The sequence below is a fragment of the Polypterus senegalus genome, chromosome 6 (assembly GCF_016835505.1).
Source record: "Polypterus senegalus isolate Bchr_013 chromosome 6, ASM1683550v1, whole genome shotgun sequence".
NCBI classification, from domain to species: domain Eukaryota; kingdom Metazoa; phylum Chordata; class Cladistia; order Polypteriformes; family Polypteridae; genus Polypterus; species Polypterus senegalus.
Genome location: NC_053159.1, coordinates 53831823 through 53849240, shown reverse-complemented (window position 1 = coordinate 53849240; position 17418 = coordinate 53831823). Strand labels below are relative to the sequence as shown.

At 36.4% G+C, this 17418-nt stretch overlaps 1 protein-coding gene across 4 annotated transcripts in view; it reads left to right on the top strand.

Moving 5' to 3' along the window:
- The window catches only part of capzb (capping actin protein of muscle Z-line subunit beta), a 54877-nt gene extending 43091 nt beyond the window's left edge, over window positions 1-11786 (top strand). Inside the window, exons 4-10 of one of the 4 annotated variants that reach the window (XM_039756004.1) lie at window positions 3984-4097; window positions 4194-4335; window positions 4438-4554; window positions 4633-4698; window positions 9824-9900; window positions 10641-10783; window positions 11200-11287. In XM_039756004.1, coding sequence (XP_039611938.1) covers window positions 3984-4097; window positions 4194-4335; window positions 4438-4554; window positions 4633-4698; window positions 9824-9900; window positions 10641-10743 — 619 coding nt within the window. In that variant the 3' untranslated portion in view covers window positions 10744-10783; window positions 11200-11287. Of the gene's footprint in view, window positions 1-3983; window positions 4098-4193; window positions 4336-4437; window positions 4555-4632; window positions 4699-9823; window positions 9901-10640; window positions 10784-11199 lie in introns of all 4 variants that reach the window. The other 3 variants (XM_039756003.1, XM_039756005.1, XM_039756006.1) reach the window with 3 other exon arrangements.
- The last annotated feature ends 5632 nt before the right edge of the window (window positions 11787-17418 follow it).

The following is a 17418-nucleotide window of genomic DNA, read 5'->3' as shown; positions in this document are numbered from 1 at the left end:
AGTTTGTAACGGAGTTAAAATTGCTGGTGAAGGACTGTGCTTATGCAAACGAAGATGAGATGGTCAGGGATAGAATTGTGTTTGACACAAACTCAGAAAAAGTGCGAGAGAAACTTTTAAGTGCCGGGTCTGAGCTTACATTAAATAAAGCCGTGGACATCGCAAGATCGCACAAGATAGCACATCAATAGCTGAGAACCTTCGATGCATGTACTCTGAGCGGCTCACGTGAACTGACTGTGAATGCAGTACGCAGACAACAAGCAAAAGCTCCAAAGAGAGCTGAACAAAAAACATATTACACAATTGAGAAGGCAGCAAAAGAATAAGAAGCGAGTGACGCATACAAGCATATTCATAAGTGCAGCTACTGCGGAAACAAAGCGCACGGTGGAAAAAGTCAATGTCCAGCTAAAGGAAGACAGTGTAAAAAATGTAGTAAATTGAACCACTTTGCTAAAGTTTGCAAGACTGGGAAAGGTAAACCCTTGCATGCAGTGTGTGATGTCTCAGATAAAGAGGAAGACAAGCTGTTTATTGATGCAGTAAGAAAGGAACAACCCTCTGAATCGGATATGTAGACATATCAATAAGAGAGCAAGGTGTAAAGCTCAAGTTTAAATTAAGTTCATAGACACGCTGCCGCTAAATATTCGCAGGCAAATCCACAACTTAATACCGGGAATGCCTGTTAAACATCTTAGATTCATGAGTACTGATTTGGGTAGTGAACACTTCGATGAATGAAGTCGGTTATCTTTACAACGGTTGACAAACACGAAATGTAACTTGAGCACAACATATCATACAAATATGAACATGATTGAAAGAAATAATGATAATCAAATCCTTGATGACAGCAACACTCATAACAGTGACAAAACAATTACATTGACAATCATGTTACGTTATTTTTAAAATGTTTACTTTTCTTTTTCATAACTTCTTTAACACACTACTCTCCGCTGCGAAGCTCGGGTATTTTGCTAGTGTATGTATGTATGTATGTACTGTATATACACACATACCTATATATATATATATATATATATATATATATATATATATATATATATATATATATATATATATATATATATATATATATATATATATATATATATATATATATATATATATATATATATATATATATATATATATATATATATATATAAATATATATATATATAAATATATATATATATATATATATATATATATATATATATATATATATATATATATATATAATATATATATATATATATATATATATAAATATATATATATATATATATATATATATATATGTATGTGTCTGTGTATACTGTATATACACACACATACAGTGGTGTGAAAAACTATTTGCGCCCTTCCTGATTTCTTATTCTTTTGTATGTTTGTCACACAATGTTTCTGATCATCAAACACATTTAACCATTAGTCAAATATAACACAAGTAAACACAAAATGCAGTTTTTAAATGATGGTTTTTATTATTTAAGGAGAAAAAAAATCCAAACCTACATGGCCCTGTGTGAAAAAGTAACTGCCCTCTTGTTAAAAAATAACCTAACTGTGGTGTATCACACCTGAGTTCAATTTCCGTAGCCACCCCCAGGCCTGATTACTGCCACACCTGTTTCAATCAAGAAATCACTTAAATAGGAGCTGCCTGACACAGAGAAGTAGATCAAAAGCTAGACATCATGCCAAGATCCAAAGAAATTCAGGAACAAATGAGAACAGAAGTAATTGAGATCTATCAGTCTGGTAAAGGTTAAAAAGCCATTTCTAAAGCTTTGGGACTCCAGCGAACCACAGTGAGAGCCATTATCCACAAATGGCAAAAACATGGAACAGTGGTGAACCTTCCCAGGAGTGGCCGGCCGACCAAAATTACCCCAAGAGCGCAGAGACGACTCATCCGAGAGGTCACAAAAGACCCCAGGACAACGTCTAAAGAACTGCAGACCTCAATTAAGGTCAGTGTTCACGACTCCACCATAAGAAAGAGACTGGGCAAAAACGGCCTGCATGGCTGATTTCCAAGACGCAAACCACTGTTAAGGAAAAAGAACATTAGGGCTTGTCTCAATTTTGCTAAGAAACGTCTCAATGATTGCCAATACTTTTGGGAAAATACCTTGTGGACTGATGAGACAAAAGTTGAACTTTTGGAAGGCAAATGTCCCGTTACATCTGGCGTAAAAGGAACACAGCATTTCAGAAAAAGAACATCATACCAACAGTAAAATATGGTGGTGTTAGTATGATGGTCTGGGGTTGTGTTGCTGCTTCAGGACCTGGAAGGCTTGCTGTGATAGATGGAACCATGAATTCTACTGTCTACCAAAAAATCCTGAAGGAGAATGTCCGGCCATCTGTTCGTCAACTCAAGCTGAAGCGATCTTGGGTGCTGCAACAGGACAATGACCCAAAACACACCAGCAAATCCACCTCTGAATGGCTGAAGAAAAACAAAATGAAGACTTTGGAGTGGCCTAGTCAAAGTCCTGACCTGAATCCAATTGAGATGCTATGGCATGACCTTAAAAAGGCGGTTCATGCTAGAAAACCCTCAAATAAAGCTGAATTACAACAATTCTGCAAAGATGAGTGGGCCAAAATTCCTCCAGAGCGCTGTAAAAGACTCATTGCAAGTTTTTGCAAACGCTTGATTGCAGTTATTGCTGCTAAGGGTGGCCCAACCAGTTATTACGTTCAGGGAGCAATTACTTTTTCACACAGGGCCATGTAGGTTTGGATTTTTTTCTCCCTAAATAATAAAAACCATCATTTAAAACTGCATTTTGTGTTTACTTGTGTTATATTTGACTAATGGTTAAATGTGTTTGATGATTAGAAACATTTTGTGTGACAAACATGCAAAAGAATAAGAAATCAGGAAGGGGGCAAATAGTTTTTCACACCACTGTATATGCATTACAAAATGCATTACAACAAATGGTGCACAACAAATGTTAATGCTGAGGTCTGCGATGATTACTTAGTTTTTAAACCGTCTTAAAAGGTTTGTACAGTTAGTTAAAACATTAATGCTTCTGTGTATCCTGATTGTGAGGGACACTTCTTTCTCTAACCCTAGTTGAGTAGTTAGCAAAAAACTGCGATGCTTGTATAACATAATATACAGTAATTCATTTACCAGTGAGGCAAAATTGTTTTGGAACTCCAAAAACTTCACAGTGGCCTTTTGCAGTCAAGTCATTTCAAGTGGCTTAATTGTCATATCGCCCATCATGCACAGTATTGCAGTATATAGTGAAATGAAGTAACGTTCTCCAGGACCACAGTGCAACATATACATTATCACAGGACAAGTGCAAGACAGGTAAAGAAGTATAGTATAATTTGACAAATAATAAATATTAGGTAAGTGAATAGAGAATAATAATTTGAAATAAATAGTAATGAATAAATACTAATAAAAACAGCATAGTAAACAAATGTACTGCATATAAATAAGCTACTATGAGCAGAACTGATGGTGGAGAGCAACAAAGAGTTCAGAACAGGACTGCTATTGTGAGTGCAGTTCAGTTCCTCTCTTGTATGTGTAAAATCTTCACATTTTCTTAAGTTTCCTTTGATATACTTCTTTCCAGTTCTGGCCTCTATCCATTTCCATTTGTAATATTTTGTTATTTCATGTTGTTTGCTATATATTACATTTTTTTGTCATCTGCAATTTTCACTTTTTTAAATTTCACTTCAATCACTCATCTGCATCTATATGATACAGTTTATATTTTTAATTTAATTTAAGTAATGTATCCTGCTGAGCCAATGGTCTTTATCTACCCTTTTGTGGTACTGTATACCCTGAATCAAATTTTTTTCCTCCTCATTTGTGTATACCAATCATCATCCCTGTTGCTGTAAATTAAGTAAATGTTATGATTTTAAGTCTGAAACAAGGGAAAGCTGAAAATTTTGTTTTATTTTGCAACTCTCAGGTCTCCTTGGAGTAATAAGTATGAACCACCCATCGAGGATGGTGCCATGCCCTCTGCCCGTTTGCGTAAATTGGAGATTGAGGCAAACAATGCATTTGACCAGTACAGAGATTTGTGAGTGTCTAAATCTTCTCCATCCAAAAGTAAGTCAAAGTATACAGCTATTACCAGAGTATGAGTGTTTATTTGTCGGATTTGCCCTTGTTTAAGGTATTTCGAAGGAGGTGTGTCCTCTGTGTATCTCTGGGATCTGGATCATGGATTTGCTGGAGTAATTCTTATCAAAAAGGCTGGGGATGGCTCCAAAAAGATCAAGGGATGCTGGGATTCAATCCATGTGGTAGAAGTGCAGGTTTGTGGCAGTGACTTCATAGAAAAGGCTTCCATTTTGTACCTCATAGATGTGTTGACATTCTTTTTGTTCTTGTCATTTTACTTCATTTGTCAATTTTAGGAAAAGTCCAGTGGTCGCACAGCCCACTACAAACTTACATCCACAGTTATGTTGTGGTTACAGACCACCAAGACTGGCTCAGGAACAATGAATTTGGGTGGAAGTCTGACAAGACAGGTATCTGGGCTATCCTTGGGATGGAAGGGTGCCAACACCTTGTTTGTAGTTAATGTATGGCTTTGACTTTGGTTTTAGATGGAGAAGGATGAGACTGTTAGTGACTCTTCTCCACACATAGCTAACATTGGGCGACTGGTAGAGGTAAGTGCACCCTTGTTTGGTTTAGTATCGAATGAATCCTTACTTATGAACACATTATGGTGAAAGCAATTGTCCCTTTTAGACAAACATTTCATATATTTATTTTAAAACTTCTTCCTAAATGCGGTCCCAATCCATAGAAAGGTAGATTGTAAAACTTTCACAAGAAAGAGACATTCAGCCTAATTTAGCTTTTTAAAAATGTAAAAATCTGAACTTTTATAATAGTTCTTTTAAGCTAATTGACAGGCAGTTGGTTTTATTTTATTTAAATAAAAAGTTCCCTATATATAAGGCTTTTACCTTTTTGTTTAATATAACATTCTTTGTGAAAAATGTGCTGTGCTTTTATTAAAGCAACAAAAATCACATCATAAATCAATAATGCAGTTTTTTTGCCTTGAATTCATTTTAACCTATTGTGTAATAGTATTTTCCCAATTAGCAATCGTATGGCAGCAGGGTAGTCTGTTAACCAATCAAAAACACAATGCTTTATGTGACTCACTGAGTAGATTGTGTACACGATTCAAAGTCTTTGCTTGAAAAAGTGAAGTTGGTTAAGAGATGGGAGAGCACAAGTGCAGTAGTACAAGATGTGAAAAGTAAATTGCATTGGCTTTGTTGGAGGAAAGGAAGAGGGGCAAAGGACACACCTTGGTATTTCATGTGAAAAATGAAATGTTTTTGCACTGTATATTCTTAGAAGCTGAATTATGAAAAGCTGTCAAGATAGACTGTGCTCTTAAAAATGTAAATGCTAGTTTATTTTGCAATTTTCATTACTTGATTTAATTCTCTGTCTGCAATTTATGGTTAACTTTTTTCTTTGTTTCACTCATTTGATAAATATCCATAGCCATGATGAGTAAAGGACACTTTAAAGATGTTTATTGTTTATTAATCATTAAATTGAAGCAATTTTCCTCTTTCATTTTAGTTTTGCACTGCTTTTAATATGCTAATTAACTTTTATATTTTTTTTAAGGAAGCTTTTGTCCCCCAGTCCAGTGTTTCAGGCTCAGGAATGTTTCCTACCTTAACCCCTAGAACTGTTTTGAAATTACAGTTGCCATTGACTGTTAGATTTTATTTTCATTTTGAATAAAATACATTTTTCCTCTTAATTTCTCTGCTCATCTTTAGAAAAGATTAAAGTAATGTATTCATTCTTCAGACTTCATTCTCTTCAGTCTAAAAATCCCTGTTATTCTTTGACTTTTAAAACTGTTATGTTATTCTTTTGATACCAACCACCATTCAGGTTATGTCAGATTATTCTAATTTAAATTTTAGATTTAAATTCGCAAGTGCATTAAATGCAGAAACCCCTTTTCTAGACATAAAATATACCCATTAAATTGATATCCTTCATTGACTCTTGTGATGTACTTTCTTATCCAAATCTGATATAGAAACTCCCAAATATTAAACACTTTTAAATAAAGTAATATTTGTATTACAGTATGTTTGTACTCATTCTGTATATCTAGAACAAACTACTGGATTTTTAAATTCATTTAGGTAAAATGTTTTTGTGTATTTTTGTCCTTTCATACTTTGTCTGTAGTACTAATTTTAAGTATATTGTGCCTTTTGTTAGGTTTACTGTCAAGTTTATGTAAATTTTATTTTTTTCTTTCTATTTTTTTCCCTATAGTATGATTTGGAATTTTATTATAATTTCGGTTTCAAAACACAATTGTAATGATGAAACCTAGTGAAACTATTTAAAAATATTTAAGTACTTCATTTGTAATTATTAATTTTGTTGCTTCCTCAAAGTTGTCATCTTCAGTGATTCTGAATCAAATAGCTATTTTTATTACTATATTATCACTTTCTGTTCCTTTTAATAAAATACAACTTGCTCTACCTGACCTCTTTTCCTTGCTTAGAACACTCTCTCCTGTAGGAAAAATTTTGTGCAGACTTAGGTCTGTATTAGTTTACAAAGTTTGCATTAACCATCAAACCACATAAGTTAAAGATTTGGAAATGCAATCACAAAACTCATCTGTTTTTAATTTCACTTTTAATTAGTATATTGATACTTACTGTCAAATTATTTTTGAAGCCTCTGGTATATTTATAAATATATTTATAATAAATGTATATATTTGATGTAGAGGAAGAGAGACTTTCTAATGTGTTGATCTAATTTGAAGTAAAGAAATGCAAGGTCACTGATAGAGAAAGTTTGCTAGCACAATCTGAAGCGGTGGTGAAGAACATGGGAAGGGCATGAAAGAGACAAAGAAGATGTGGTACCAACTACAGAGGGAGGATGGTAGAGAAATGTATAGTCAGACAAGCAAGGAGCCAAAGAGGGCAGTGGTAAGAGCCAAGGCACAGGCTTTCGAGGATGTGCATGAAAAACTAAACAAGTTTTAGAACAGAAAAGGCTAGCAACATAGCATGGAAGGATGTTTTGCAGATAAAGCAGATGAAAGGTAAAGGAGTGGTCTTTAAGTGGGCTTGATAGGATCAACATTAGATAGAAGGGGTACTTTGAAAAGCTGTTGAATACAGAAATTCTAAGGGTAGTAATCAAGGTTGGAGTCCTGAATGAAGGGTTAGTACCAAGAATCAGGATGAAGGAAAACGGGAGGCACTAAATTGTAGAATATGTAGTAAACAGGAATGAATGAAATACCTGTGGAAGTATGGAAGAGTTTAAAGGAAGACAGTGTAGATGTGTTATGGGATTTAATGCAGAGGATCTATGATCAAGTGAAAATATCGAAGGAGTGGAGGAACTGTGTGATTCTACCCATTTGCAATTTATCCATTATATAAGGTGGAGGGAGATATTCAGGATTGTGAAAACTATACAAGGATAAAAATGTCATTCATGATGAAAATCTGGGAAGGGCTTGTAAAGAGAAGGCTCAGGGAAGAGAGTACCATATGGGAGGAGCAATCTGCCTTTTTGTCAGGCAGAGAAACAACTGATGCAGTGTTTTGCGTTGAGATAGCTGCTAGAGAAGCACCAAAAAAACAAAAAACAAAAAACACCAAAAGCTTGCTTGTGGAATTTGATTTGGGTAAGGCTTATTACAGATTGCCATTTCAAAAAGTCTGTGGGTGATAGCACTTTATTTATACCAAGAGGGAAAGAAGGGGTACCGTACAATTGTAGTGAAGATTGTCCAGGGTAGTTAATTCCACTTTTGATTTTGCGAAATGAGTAAGAATAAGAAAATGAGAAATGCATCATGTTTGTTTCGCTACTTATAGTTTCGCATATCTGATGGGTTTGACAAAGAGATACAAAACTGGATTACTTTATTAAAAAAAAACAAAAACTTAGTGGGTCACATTTTCTTATCTTGGTTAAAGTAGTGCTGAAAAACTGAAATGGGAGCCTATACATATTAGAGAGGAATAAATGAAATCCTAAGCCTAAAAGTACAATGATTTTATGTGATGTTTTTGTCACACTTTTAAATCAGGCTTATTTTAAAACCTACATATACAGTGGGTACGGAAAGTATTCAGACCCCCTTCAGTTTTTCATTCTTTGTTATATTGCAGCCATTTTCTAAAATCATTTAAATTAATTTTTTCCCTCATTAATGTACACACAGCACCCCATATTGACAGACAAAAAAAAAGAATTTTTGAAATTGTTGCAGATTTATTAAAAAAGAAAAACTGAAATATCACATGGTCCTAAGTATTCAGGCCCTTTGCTCAGTATTTAGTAGAAGCACCCTTTTGAGCTAATACAGCCATGAGTCTTCTTGGGAAAGATGCAACAAGTTTTTCACACCTGGATTTGGGGATCCTCTGCCATTCCTCCTTGCAGATCCTCTCCAGTTCTGTCAGGTTGGATGGTAAACGTTGGTGGACAGCCATTTTTAGGTCTCTCCAGAGATGCTCAATTGGGTTTAAGTCAGGGCTCTGGCTGGGCCATTCAAGAACAGTCACAGAGTTGTTGTGAAGCCACTCCATCGTTATTTTAGCTGTGTGCTTAAGGTCATTGTCTTGTTCAAAGGTAAACCTTCGGCCCAGTCTGAGGTCCTTAGCACTCTGGAGAAGGTTTTTGTCCAGGATATCCCTGTACTTGGCCGCATTCATCTTTCCCTCAATTGCAACCAGTTGTCCTGTTCCTGCAGCTGAAAAACACCCCCACAGCATGATGCTGCCACCGCCATGCTTCACTGTGGGGACTGTGTTGGTCAAGTGATGAGCAGTGCCTGGTTGCCTCCACACACACTGAGGAGAGGCAAGACACATGACAGCGCGCATGGAGTTTGCTAAAAGACACCTGAAGGACTCAGAGATGGTGAGAGAAATAAGATTCTCTGGTCTGAAAAGACCAAGATAGAACTTTTTGGCCTTAATTCTAAGCGGTATGTGTGAAAAATTGAAGGGGGTCTGAATACTTTCCGTACCCACTGTATATGTTTGGTATCATTCTTTTCAGAATTTATCGAACTTTAATGTGATGATGTTAGATTTTCAGATTCTTATTTAGTTTTTAAATTATAAAGTAAAATATCAGGAAAGTTGTGATTTTATTTTTGATCGAGTAAACTTTCACAAACTATTTAAAAAAAAAATATATATATATATATATATATATATATATATATATATATATACACATACATACTGTATGTCTATTCGTAACACTAATGTTTGTATTTAGGTTATTTAGTTAGCTGAAGGTCGATGAGTTACGATGACCCATTGAATACCACTTTAGTTTTCACGTGATTTTTCCTGTTATTTAAATAAACTTTTTTAAAAATGACTTATCTATAAGAATGTCGGTTAAAACGAGTGGATTGTTTATTTAGTCTCTTACAAATACTCATTGAGCATAGTGGACCTCAGTTTAATGGGAATACTACAATCGGTAAGAGTAAATATTTTATTCTCATTTCATTATTTTTACTCTGTTAAATTTTTCTTTTACATATTTATAGAATTTCGTGATTTTGAGTCCAATAAATATATTTTTTTGTATATTTACAGGTTTTACTAATGTTCTGGTCACAACTGGGGATTAGAGAGAGAGAGATATAAATGTTACATTTTTTCTGCATCTTTTAGTTCTTTTTATTGAGTAAATACATGCTGTATATTTGAAATGTTTTCTGTCCTCTTTCTGTAGGACATGGAAAATAAGATCCGAAGTACTTTGAATGAGATATATTTTGGGAAAACAAAAGACATTGTAAATGGCCTGAGGTGAGGATTTTGTTGTTTTTTTTTCTTCTTTTTTTTTCCTCTTCTCTCAAAAGTAGCATCTGGGTAAGAAATATTAGATCTCTTGTAAAGCTGGTAGTAGGGAATATAACCATTCATAATTCTGGCCAGATTTTATTTACGGGAGACACTATAGCACAGCGGTTAGCACTGTTGTGTCAAGGACCTATTGTCCTATCATTGTCCATGTGAATTGTGCATGCTCTCATTTCTACATGGGTTTTCTTCCAGGTATTACAGTTTTACACTTGTATCCCCAAATACTTGCAAGGAACATCAACTGGCAGTTTCAGATTGACCCATATGTTGGGTGTGTTTTTGGGTGGCCTGGCATCTTAGGTTAAACTCCACCCTCCGATAACCTTCAGTTGCATTAAGAAATTTTGATAGTGTGTTTTATTTATTTATTACTCAACCAGTAGCAGGTCCAAATATTAGTCCAGGTTTCTGAGATACCTGGATGGATACCTGCTTCACAGAAGAGCTTTTCTAATGTACAGGAGCTCATATCTTGATTAACACTTAGAACATTTCTTAATATGTGCAAAGAAATAGCCGCTCAGTTACTTTTTGTAACTTGGAGAAAATAACTTGTGTCATAATAATGAATTTCACTTTCCTTTTCTAATAGGAAGAGCTGTTCATTTACATTTTCTAATTTCTGATTTTATGTTCTTACAGCCATTCTTAGTTCTTCCTCTTCCCCTCTCACTTCCTTGTAGATCTATTGATGCTTTGCCTGACAATCAAAAGTACAGGCAGCTGCAGCGTGAGCTGTCTCAGGTGCTCACTCAGCGGCAGATTTACATCCAGCCAGATAACTAGAGTCGGCAGGTATCTGGCAGTATGCCAGTAGTGTGCCAGGGTAACCAGAGTGCTTCTGCATGACAGAGTGTTGCATTGTGACAGCAAGCAGTGTGAAGTAGCTGGGTGCTGCCCAGCTCATTTGTGCATTTTACTAACACACTTTAGTGTTGTTTTGACTAACCTGTTTTAATAGAATGAGCTCCACTCTTTTGTTTTATGAAACATGAATGCAGTTTTAAAGCACATATACCAAGCAGCTCAGGAATGCTGCCACCTTTTGTTTTTTGGTTGTATTAATCCCATTATAAATATAAACCAACCTATGTGTTCGAGAGTGAATAGAAATGAAACAGACATGCTGCCTTGCTGCTGCTCTGTCAGTCAGTCCTTCTTGGGAAGTGAAACATTTGTTTAGTAGTTGCTGGTGCTGATCATTGTTGCCAAAACCTCATCATTTCTCTCTCTATCCCACAGGAGTGTTCAGACAATGGCAGACAAATCCAGGCAAGATGCTCTCAAGAATGACTTGATGAAGGCCTTGAAGGGCAAGCAGCAAAGTTAGAAATAGCCATCTTGTATGTCCGCTCCTCTACTGCCCCTTGCTACGCACTCTTGTACTTTAGGAAAAGCCCAATGGTGCCCTTCACACACAGGACCCTTTCCTTTCTTTTCACCCTGTCTGTCTTTTTAAATTGTAATTAATGGCTCAGCACTGTGTTCTTGTATATTGAAACCATTTCTTTAAAAAAAAAATGACAGCTGTTAAACAACATGACCTCTTGTACTTTTTGTGTATAAAATGTAAAGCATAAGTGATTTAAAACAGCAGTGCAGGGTAGGAATGGCTCCTATTTGTGGCTGGGATTGCATATACAGCTCTCTTGTACAGAAGGCAGATGACACTCCGCTGTCTCTTCTACCCTCTCCTTTTCTAGGGCTAGAATACTCCTTTCTTAAAGGAAGTAGTTTTCTTACCCCAGTTTTTTCGCAAAGCTTAATCTGATAAGTATCCATCTTGTAATACAGACACCATAATAAAGTTGTTAAAAGAAAATTTTGAATCATTTTCAAGTTATATTTTTATAGGGTGCTTAAAACATTTGAACTGTTCATTCCTTACACCTTTTGTTTAGCTAGGCTAAAAGGTGAAAGTACATAAGCAGTTTGAGTGATAACCAATATTGACAACTAAACTCTTATTAACCTTCATCAATATTGCATGCCTGTTTGACTTCATTATAAACATATGTAGAAGTTTAATGTTTAAACCAAACAAGTCCTGTTTTAAGAATAGAGATTTTGAGCGGCAGTTGCACATTGAATTGCATTTTAATTAATTTTATGAAAAATATAAGTGTGGTATATTTGCACAAACCTGTCTGTTAGTGCTTTGTTTTGAAAAAGTGCACTAAGTTGGTGGTTGTCAAGTTCAGTCCTAAGTGATTCCATATTTCCAGGTTATTAAAACCAGTTATGCAATCAGTGTTTCATTCATACTTTTAATCATTGTGATTGTTCAAGTCTAAGAAATTCTTAAGTATTTGTATTCTTTGCAATAGCTTTAAATTTCAAGTTTTTTTGTCTTTTAATTTACCCCTTTTGCTGTCTTAATAGCGAGCAAACGATAATATAGTAAATGAGTTCATGGCCATCCTCAGTTGTCTACTCATTTTCTTTTTTACAAATGAGCAAGCAACCCAATATGGCACTGAAGTCATTCCTCTCCTGTAGCATTCAGTGTTGTCAGCATTTGGATACCGCTCAGGGAACAAACTATTGAAAAGGGTGAATTACAAAGAAAATGGAAAAGGAAGCTTAGTAATTATTCATTCTTCTAACATTAGATAATTAAAGGACAGCTCACTAAACAAAGAGACAATTAAAGGTTTTGAATGATGGACTGATCATGAAATATAAGGGAGTTACTGTGTAGCTGGACTGAGCTTGGAAACAACTGCCGAAGTAGCCACTTTATTAGGTACATCAGCCCATCCCTTGTAATTGACTATTTATTTGCATCATATGCCAACAATGTCACTTTAAAGCAGGTAGATGCATAACAAGAAAACATTTGTGTGATATGTCTGTCAATCTGGCAATACTAAGGTAAAACTGCCTTGATAATGAACTCCATACACTTTTTAGACAATTATAAAACCGTAGCCAGCCTACCTGGCGTTTTGACCAAACTTGAGTTAAGGGTATGCAGGGATTAGGCTATCGCTTAAAAAATTCTTTCAGTGAGTATTGGTTCTGTGGTCTAAAAGTAGACCACTCAAGAATGGGAATGATGGATGCAAAGAGTCTTACCCAGAGTTACAGAAGCCACTTCTAGTCATGTTACAGTTGACCACAAAAGTGATACCTGGAAAAGAAAATTATCACACACACTTTCTCTGTCAGCATGAAACCAGAAAGGTGTACCACCAGGAGTTAACAAACATAAACACCGGACCCTGGCAAATAGGAAAACCTCACCTTGTAGGATAAATGCACGTTTCTGATCAGAGTACAAGGGTATCACTAACAAAAAAATACTTAACGGATCTATCCTACTAAAAGTCAGTCGTGCAGGTGATAGTGTGGAGAGTGTGTGTGTCCCAGATTTGTTTACATTATATGTACACAGCCATGTGATGTATGAACGTTGTTGGCCATCAGGTGCCTGTCTGCAAATAAGCTTTTTACTAGGAATTTACGAAAATCCAAGAATGGTTCTGTAAATAGGATACTGGCTTCTTCATTTACCAATAATCCATTTCTTCCCATGGAGACTCTACTGGAACAAGCCATCTGAAATTCATATCTGACACCAGCTAATTTACAACCAGTAAACACTTAATATTGGATATTTTCTGCTTCTGCTTCAGAAGTTTTCTCATGGACAAATTTTACTTTTAGTAAAGTTGCTTTCCAGAAAGGCACTTCTACTTTTACTGAAGTATGGTGATTGGATATTTTATACAACACTGAAATTCTGTTATTAGCTGGAAAGAATTCAAGCTGTTCCCAAGGCACTCATGAGACCAACCCATTAGATGTGTCTTAACAAAATTGCCATGTGGCTTCTTCTAGAAAATGGAATATGTAGCACATATTGTTCACTTATTTATCTGTTTGTTGTCCTTGGCATGCTTTCACCTACTAAAATAAAAACTTCTTGAAGTCTTAAGATACATTGTTCCATTCAGAATTATATGAAATATTTACTCTCTCGAAATGTTTTCAGTTTTTTGTGGACTGGACAGTTTTTTGGAGAATGGAACCATTATATATTTTAACAAATTTTTGTCTCTTAATTAACAAAGTACTCTTAATAGCGAAGTGGATATTTTTTTTTTTTATCAAATAAAAGTTAACTAAGGTTATTGATAACATACATATATTCCCTCCATGATTTGACATATGTAACTAATCCCTGCTCCTAACCCCCCACCCCAAAGTAACTGGATCTTTTCTCATTGCCACGTCCCTCAGTTACTGGACTGGAGTCTGCCAATGTGCAGACACTTTTCGCATTCTAGTCCTTCCATGGAACATTCCAAGATGATTTGAGAGAAGGTTATTGGGAAAAAAAATCGTCCGAAATGAAAAAACTTGTGTTCACATGCCTCAAATCGCAGTGAAGTCAATCATTAAAAAGTAGAGGAAAATACGAAACTTCAAATCAGCCCAGAACTTGCTGTCCTCCAATTCTGAGTATCTGGACAAAATGAGTTGTGACAAGAGAGACTACAAGGAGGTCTTCAGCAAATATAAAGGAGTTACAGTCCTCCATGACAGAGATGGGAGAAACTGTGCTTAAGACCGCAACACAATAGCAGGAACACACTCTTTGATGGGGTGAGGAAATCATGTCTGCCTGGATTTTTTCCAGAGGCAAATGGGATACTCAACAATTTGGATGATTATACCGAAATTGAACTGTTGAACTTCAGTGCTAAACATGTGTTGGTTGCTGCAAAATTAAAAGCACATCAAGAACAGAGAAGCATGGTGGTTGCAAGCAGCAATGCTTTGGGGAGCCTTCACCATGGTAGGGACTGGAAAACTTACAAGATGAGGCTAAATTAAAAACACTGGAGGGAAACCTGCAATCCACAAGAGCACTGGAACATAGTAGCAAGGTTTGTTATTAAAGAACACTAAAAGTTACTAAAAATAGAATTTTGTTAATCAAAATAAAATTAAAAAGTGTGGAAACCAAAATTGTTTCAATTTTTAAAAATAAGCCAATCCACCAGTTCTGTACTGTTGACTGTCCCTTCTTTTTTACAATGTGCAGCCTTATTAGTCTGACCAGTTAACGTCCAGCTGTTCATGTACATTGAAACACAGCAAAATTATGGCATGGAATGAAATAATACGTAGTGTGCAATATTGACAATAACAAGAAATGTGTAATAGATGTAGGCGGTTGGGTTTGTGAAGTTCAAAGCAAAGGAAGCTGATGAATTTCATACCTCGGAAACATCTTTAGTAGACCTCTATAAAGAGGTTAAGGGCCGTGACATGCTAAAAAAAATGCATATCTGTTATAGAAGGTAAAATGATAAGTGACAATGATGAACAAAACTATAATTTCATGTCTGCAGAAAGCTGCTGTTTGGTCACCTCAGTCGACCTAACTCAATATAGCCATTTGAATTGAGAACGTCTCGCAGGTTGTGTCAATCACTTGCCTTCATAAAGCAGTTTTTGATATAAAGTTTAAAAGTAAGTGGCCTGCTCCTTGAACAGATGGACACTTCAACAACACTGGTGACGCACATCTTTAGTTGATACTCTGGTCAAAAAAAGTGATTTGCAGTATCTTATGGGCATATGCGTGTGTTTCTACAGTCCTTGTGCTATGGTGGCACAGCGTGATTTTCTTCATTAAACAGCCCTTCTTAAGATACTATTAACGCCAAATGGAAATGATCCTATTAAGGGAATACTATACAGGCAAGTCTCCAGTAATAAAAACTAAAATAGAAATGAGCACAAGTTCATAAAGCTAAACTGAAAATGATGAAAGTGGAATGGTTTAAAAATAATGCATATTAACAAAAAGTGGAACTAAAAGAACTTTCATTGTTGCACCATTCATCTTCAAACAGCATAGTGATCAGAAGCATTTTATAAAAATCACACTGGAGTGTCTTAAAATCATTAAGAATGACCTAGAGTAGCCCAGTTGAGGCCCAGAACCAGGGCCAGATTCAGAGCTGGTGAAGCCTCAAATGGTATGAGTTAACCGAGAGTAAGCCTATGTAAAAGAACACCAACAAGATAGCTAACAACACAACATGTTCAGAACCATTAATGTGCTAAATTAACACAGTGCCCAAGCCAAACGCAGATGCATCAATCTGGAGCAGGAACGGAAGAGAGAAGATGGCTACTACAAGAATGGGTCATGACATCAGTCCACGAGTGACGTTTCTGATGTGGAATTCCAGACCATGTGCATGGGGGTTGACTTTCATGTTAGGTTAGTTAAAGGTACAGCTCACTCAGAGCAGCATGGTACGAACCCTACAAAAGTTTGTACTTGCCTCTTCATTTTTGGTTGAGGCCAGCCTTGCACGTCATCTATTGTAGCTTGATTTGACCCTGTCCAACTATTTTACCCAAGTGTTTTGTTTGTCTGTCTGACCAAAAATAACATTTTTTTTTATTAATATGAAGACCTGCAGACATTGATGTACACAGCATAGTAAACAGATGCTGCAATTGTTCCTCTCAGGTGTTGGAAAAATACCTTGGTCAACACAAATAGTACTAAAGGTGTGATGAGGCTGTAGGAGTCCAGGCACCAGATTAAAAAGTTCCTGGTGCCCTTTGTAACCCAAAAGGTATGTCACAATCCCGCCAGTAATCAACAGGGGTGCTAAATGACATTTTTTTCTTTGGCTTCTGCCAGTGCCCCTTGGCTATATCCAGTGTCGTAAGGAAACATGCAATAAATGACCTAATTACTCAATAAGGTTGTCCCAAAGGTATCACATCCTAGTGAGCTTAATGACTTCCGGCCTGTCATTCTGACATCACATGTGATGAAGACCATGGAGCAGTTGTTGTTCACCACCTGAGGCCACTGGTCCGCCACACCCTCAACCCTCTGCAGTTCGCATACCAGGAGAAGGTGGGAGCAGAGCATGCCATCATCTATATACTACACCGATCCCTCTCCCACTTGGACAGAGGCAGTGGTACTGTAAGTATTATGTTTTTGGACTTCTCTAGTGCCTTCAACACCATCCAACCTCTGCTCCATAGGGACAAGCTGACTGAGATGGGAGTAGATTCACACCTGGTGGCATGGATCGCGCACTGTCTTACAGACAGACCTCAGTATATATGTCTCGGGAACTGCAGGTCTGACATTGTGGTCAGCAACACAGGAGCGCCGCAGGGGACTGTACTTTCTCCGGTCCTGTTCAGCCTTTTATACATCAGACTTCCAATACAACTTGGAGTCCTGCCATGTGCAAAAGTTTGCTATCGACACTGCTATAGTGGGCTGCATCAGGAGTGGGCAGGAGGAGCATAGGAAGCTAATCAAAGACTTTGTTAAATGGTGTGACTCAAACCACTTACACCTGAACACCAGCAAGACCAAGGAACTGGTGGTGGATTTTAGGAGGACTCCGTGATCATCAGAGGAGACTGTGTGCAGACCTATAAATATCTGGGAGTGCAGCTGGA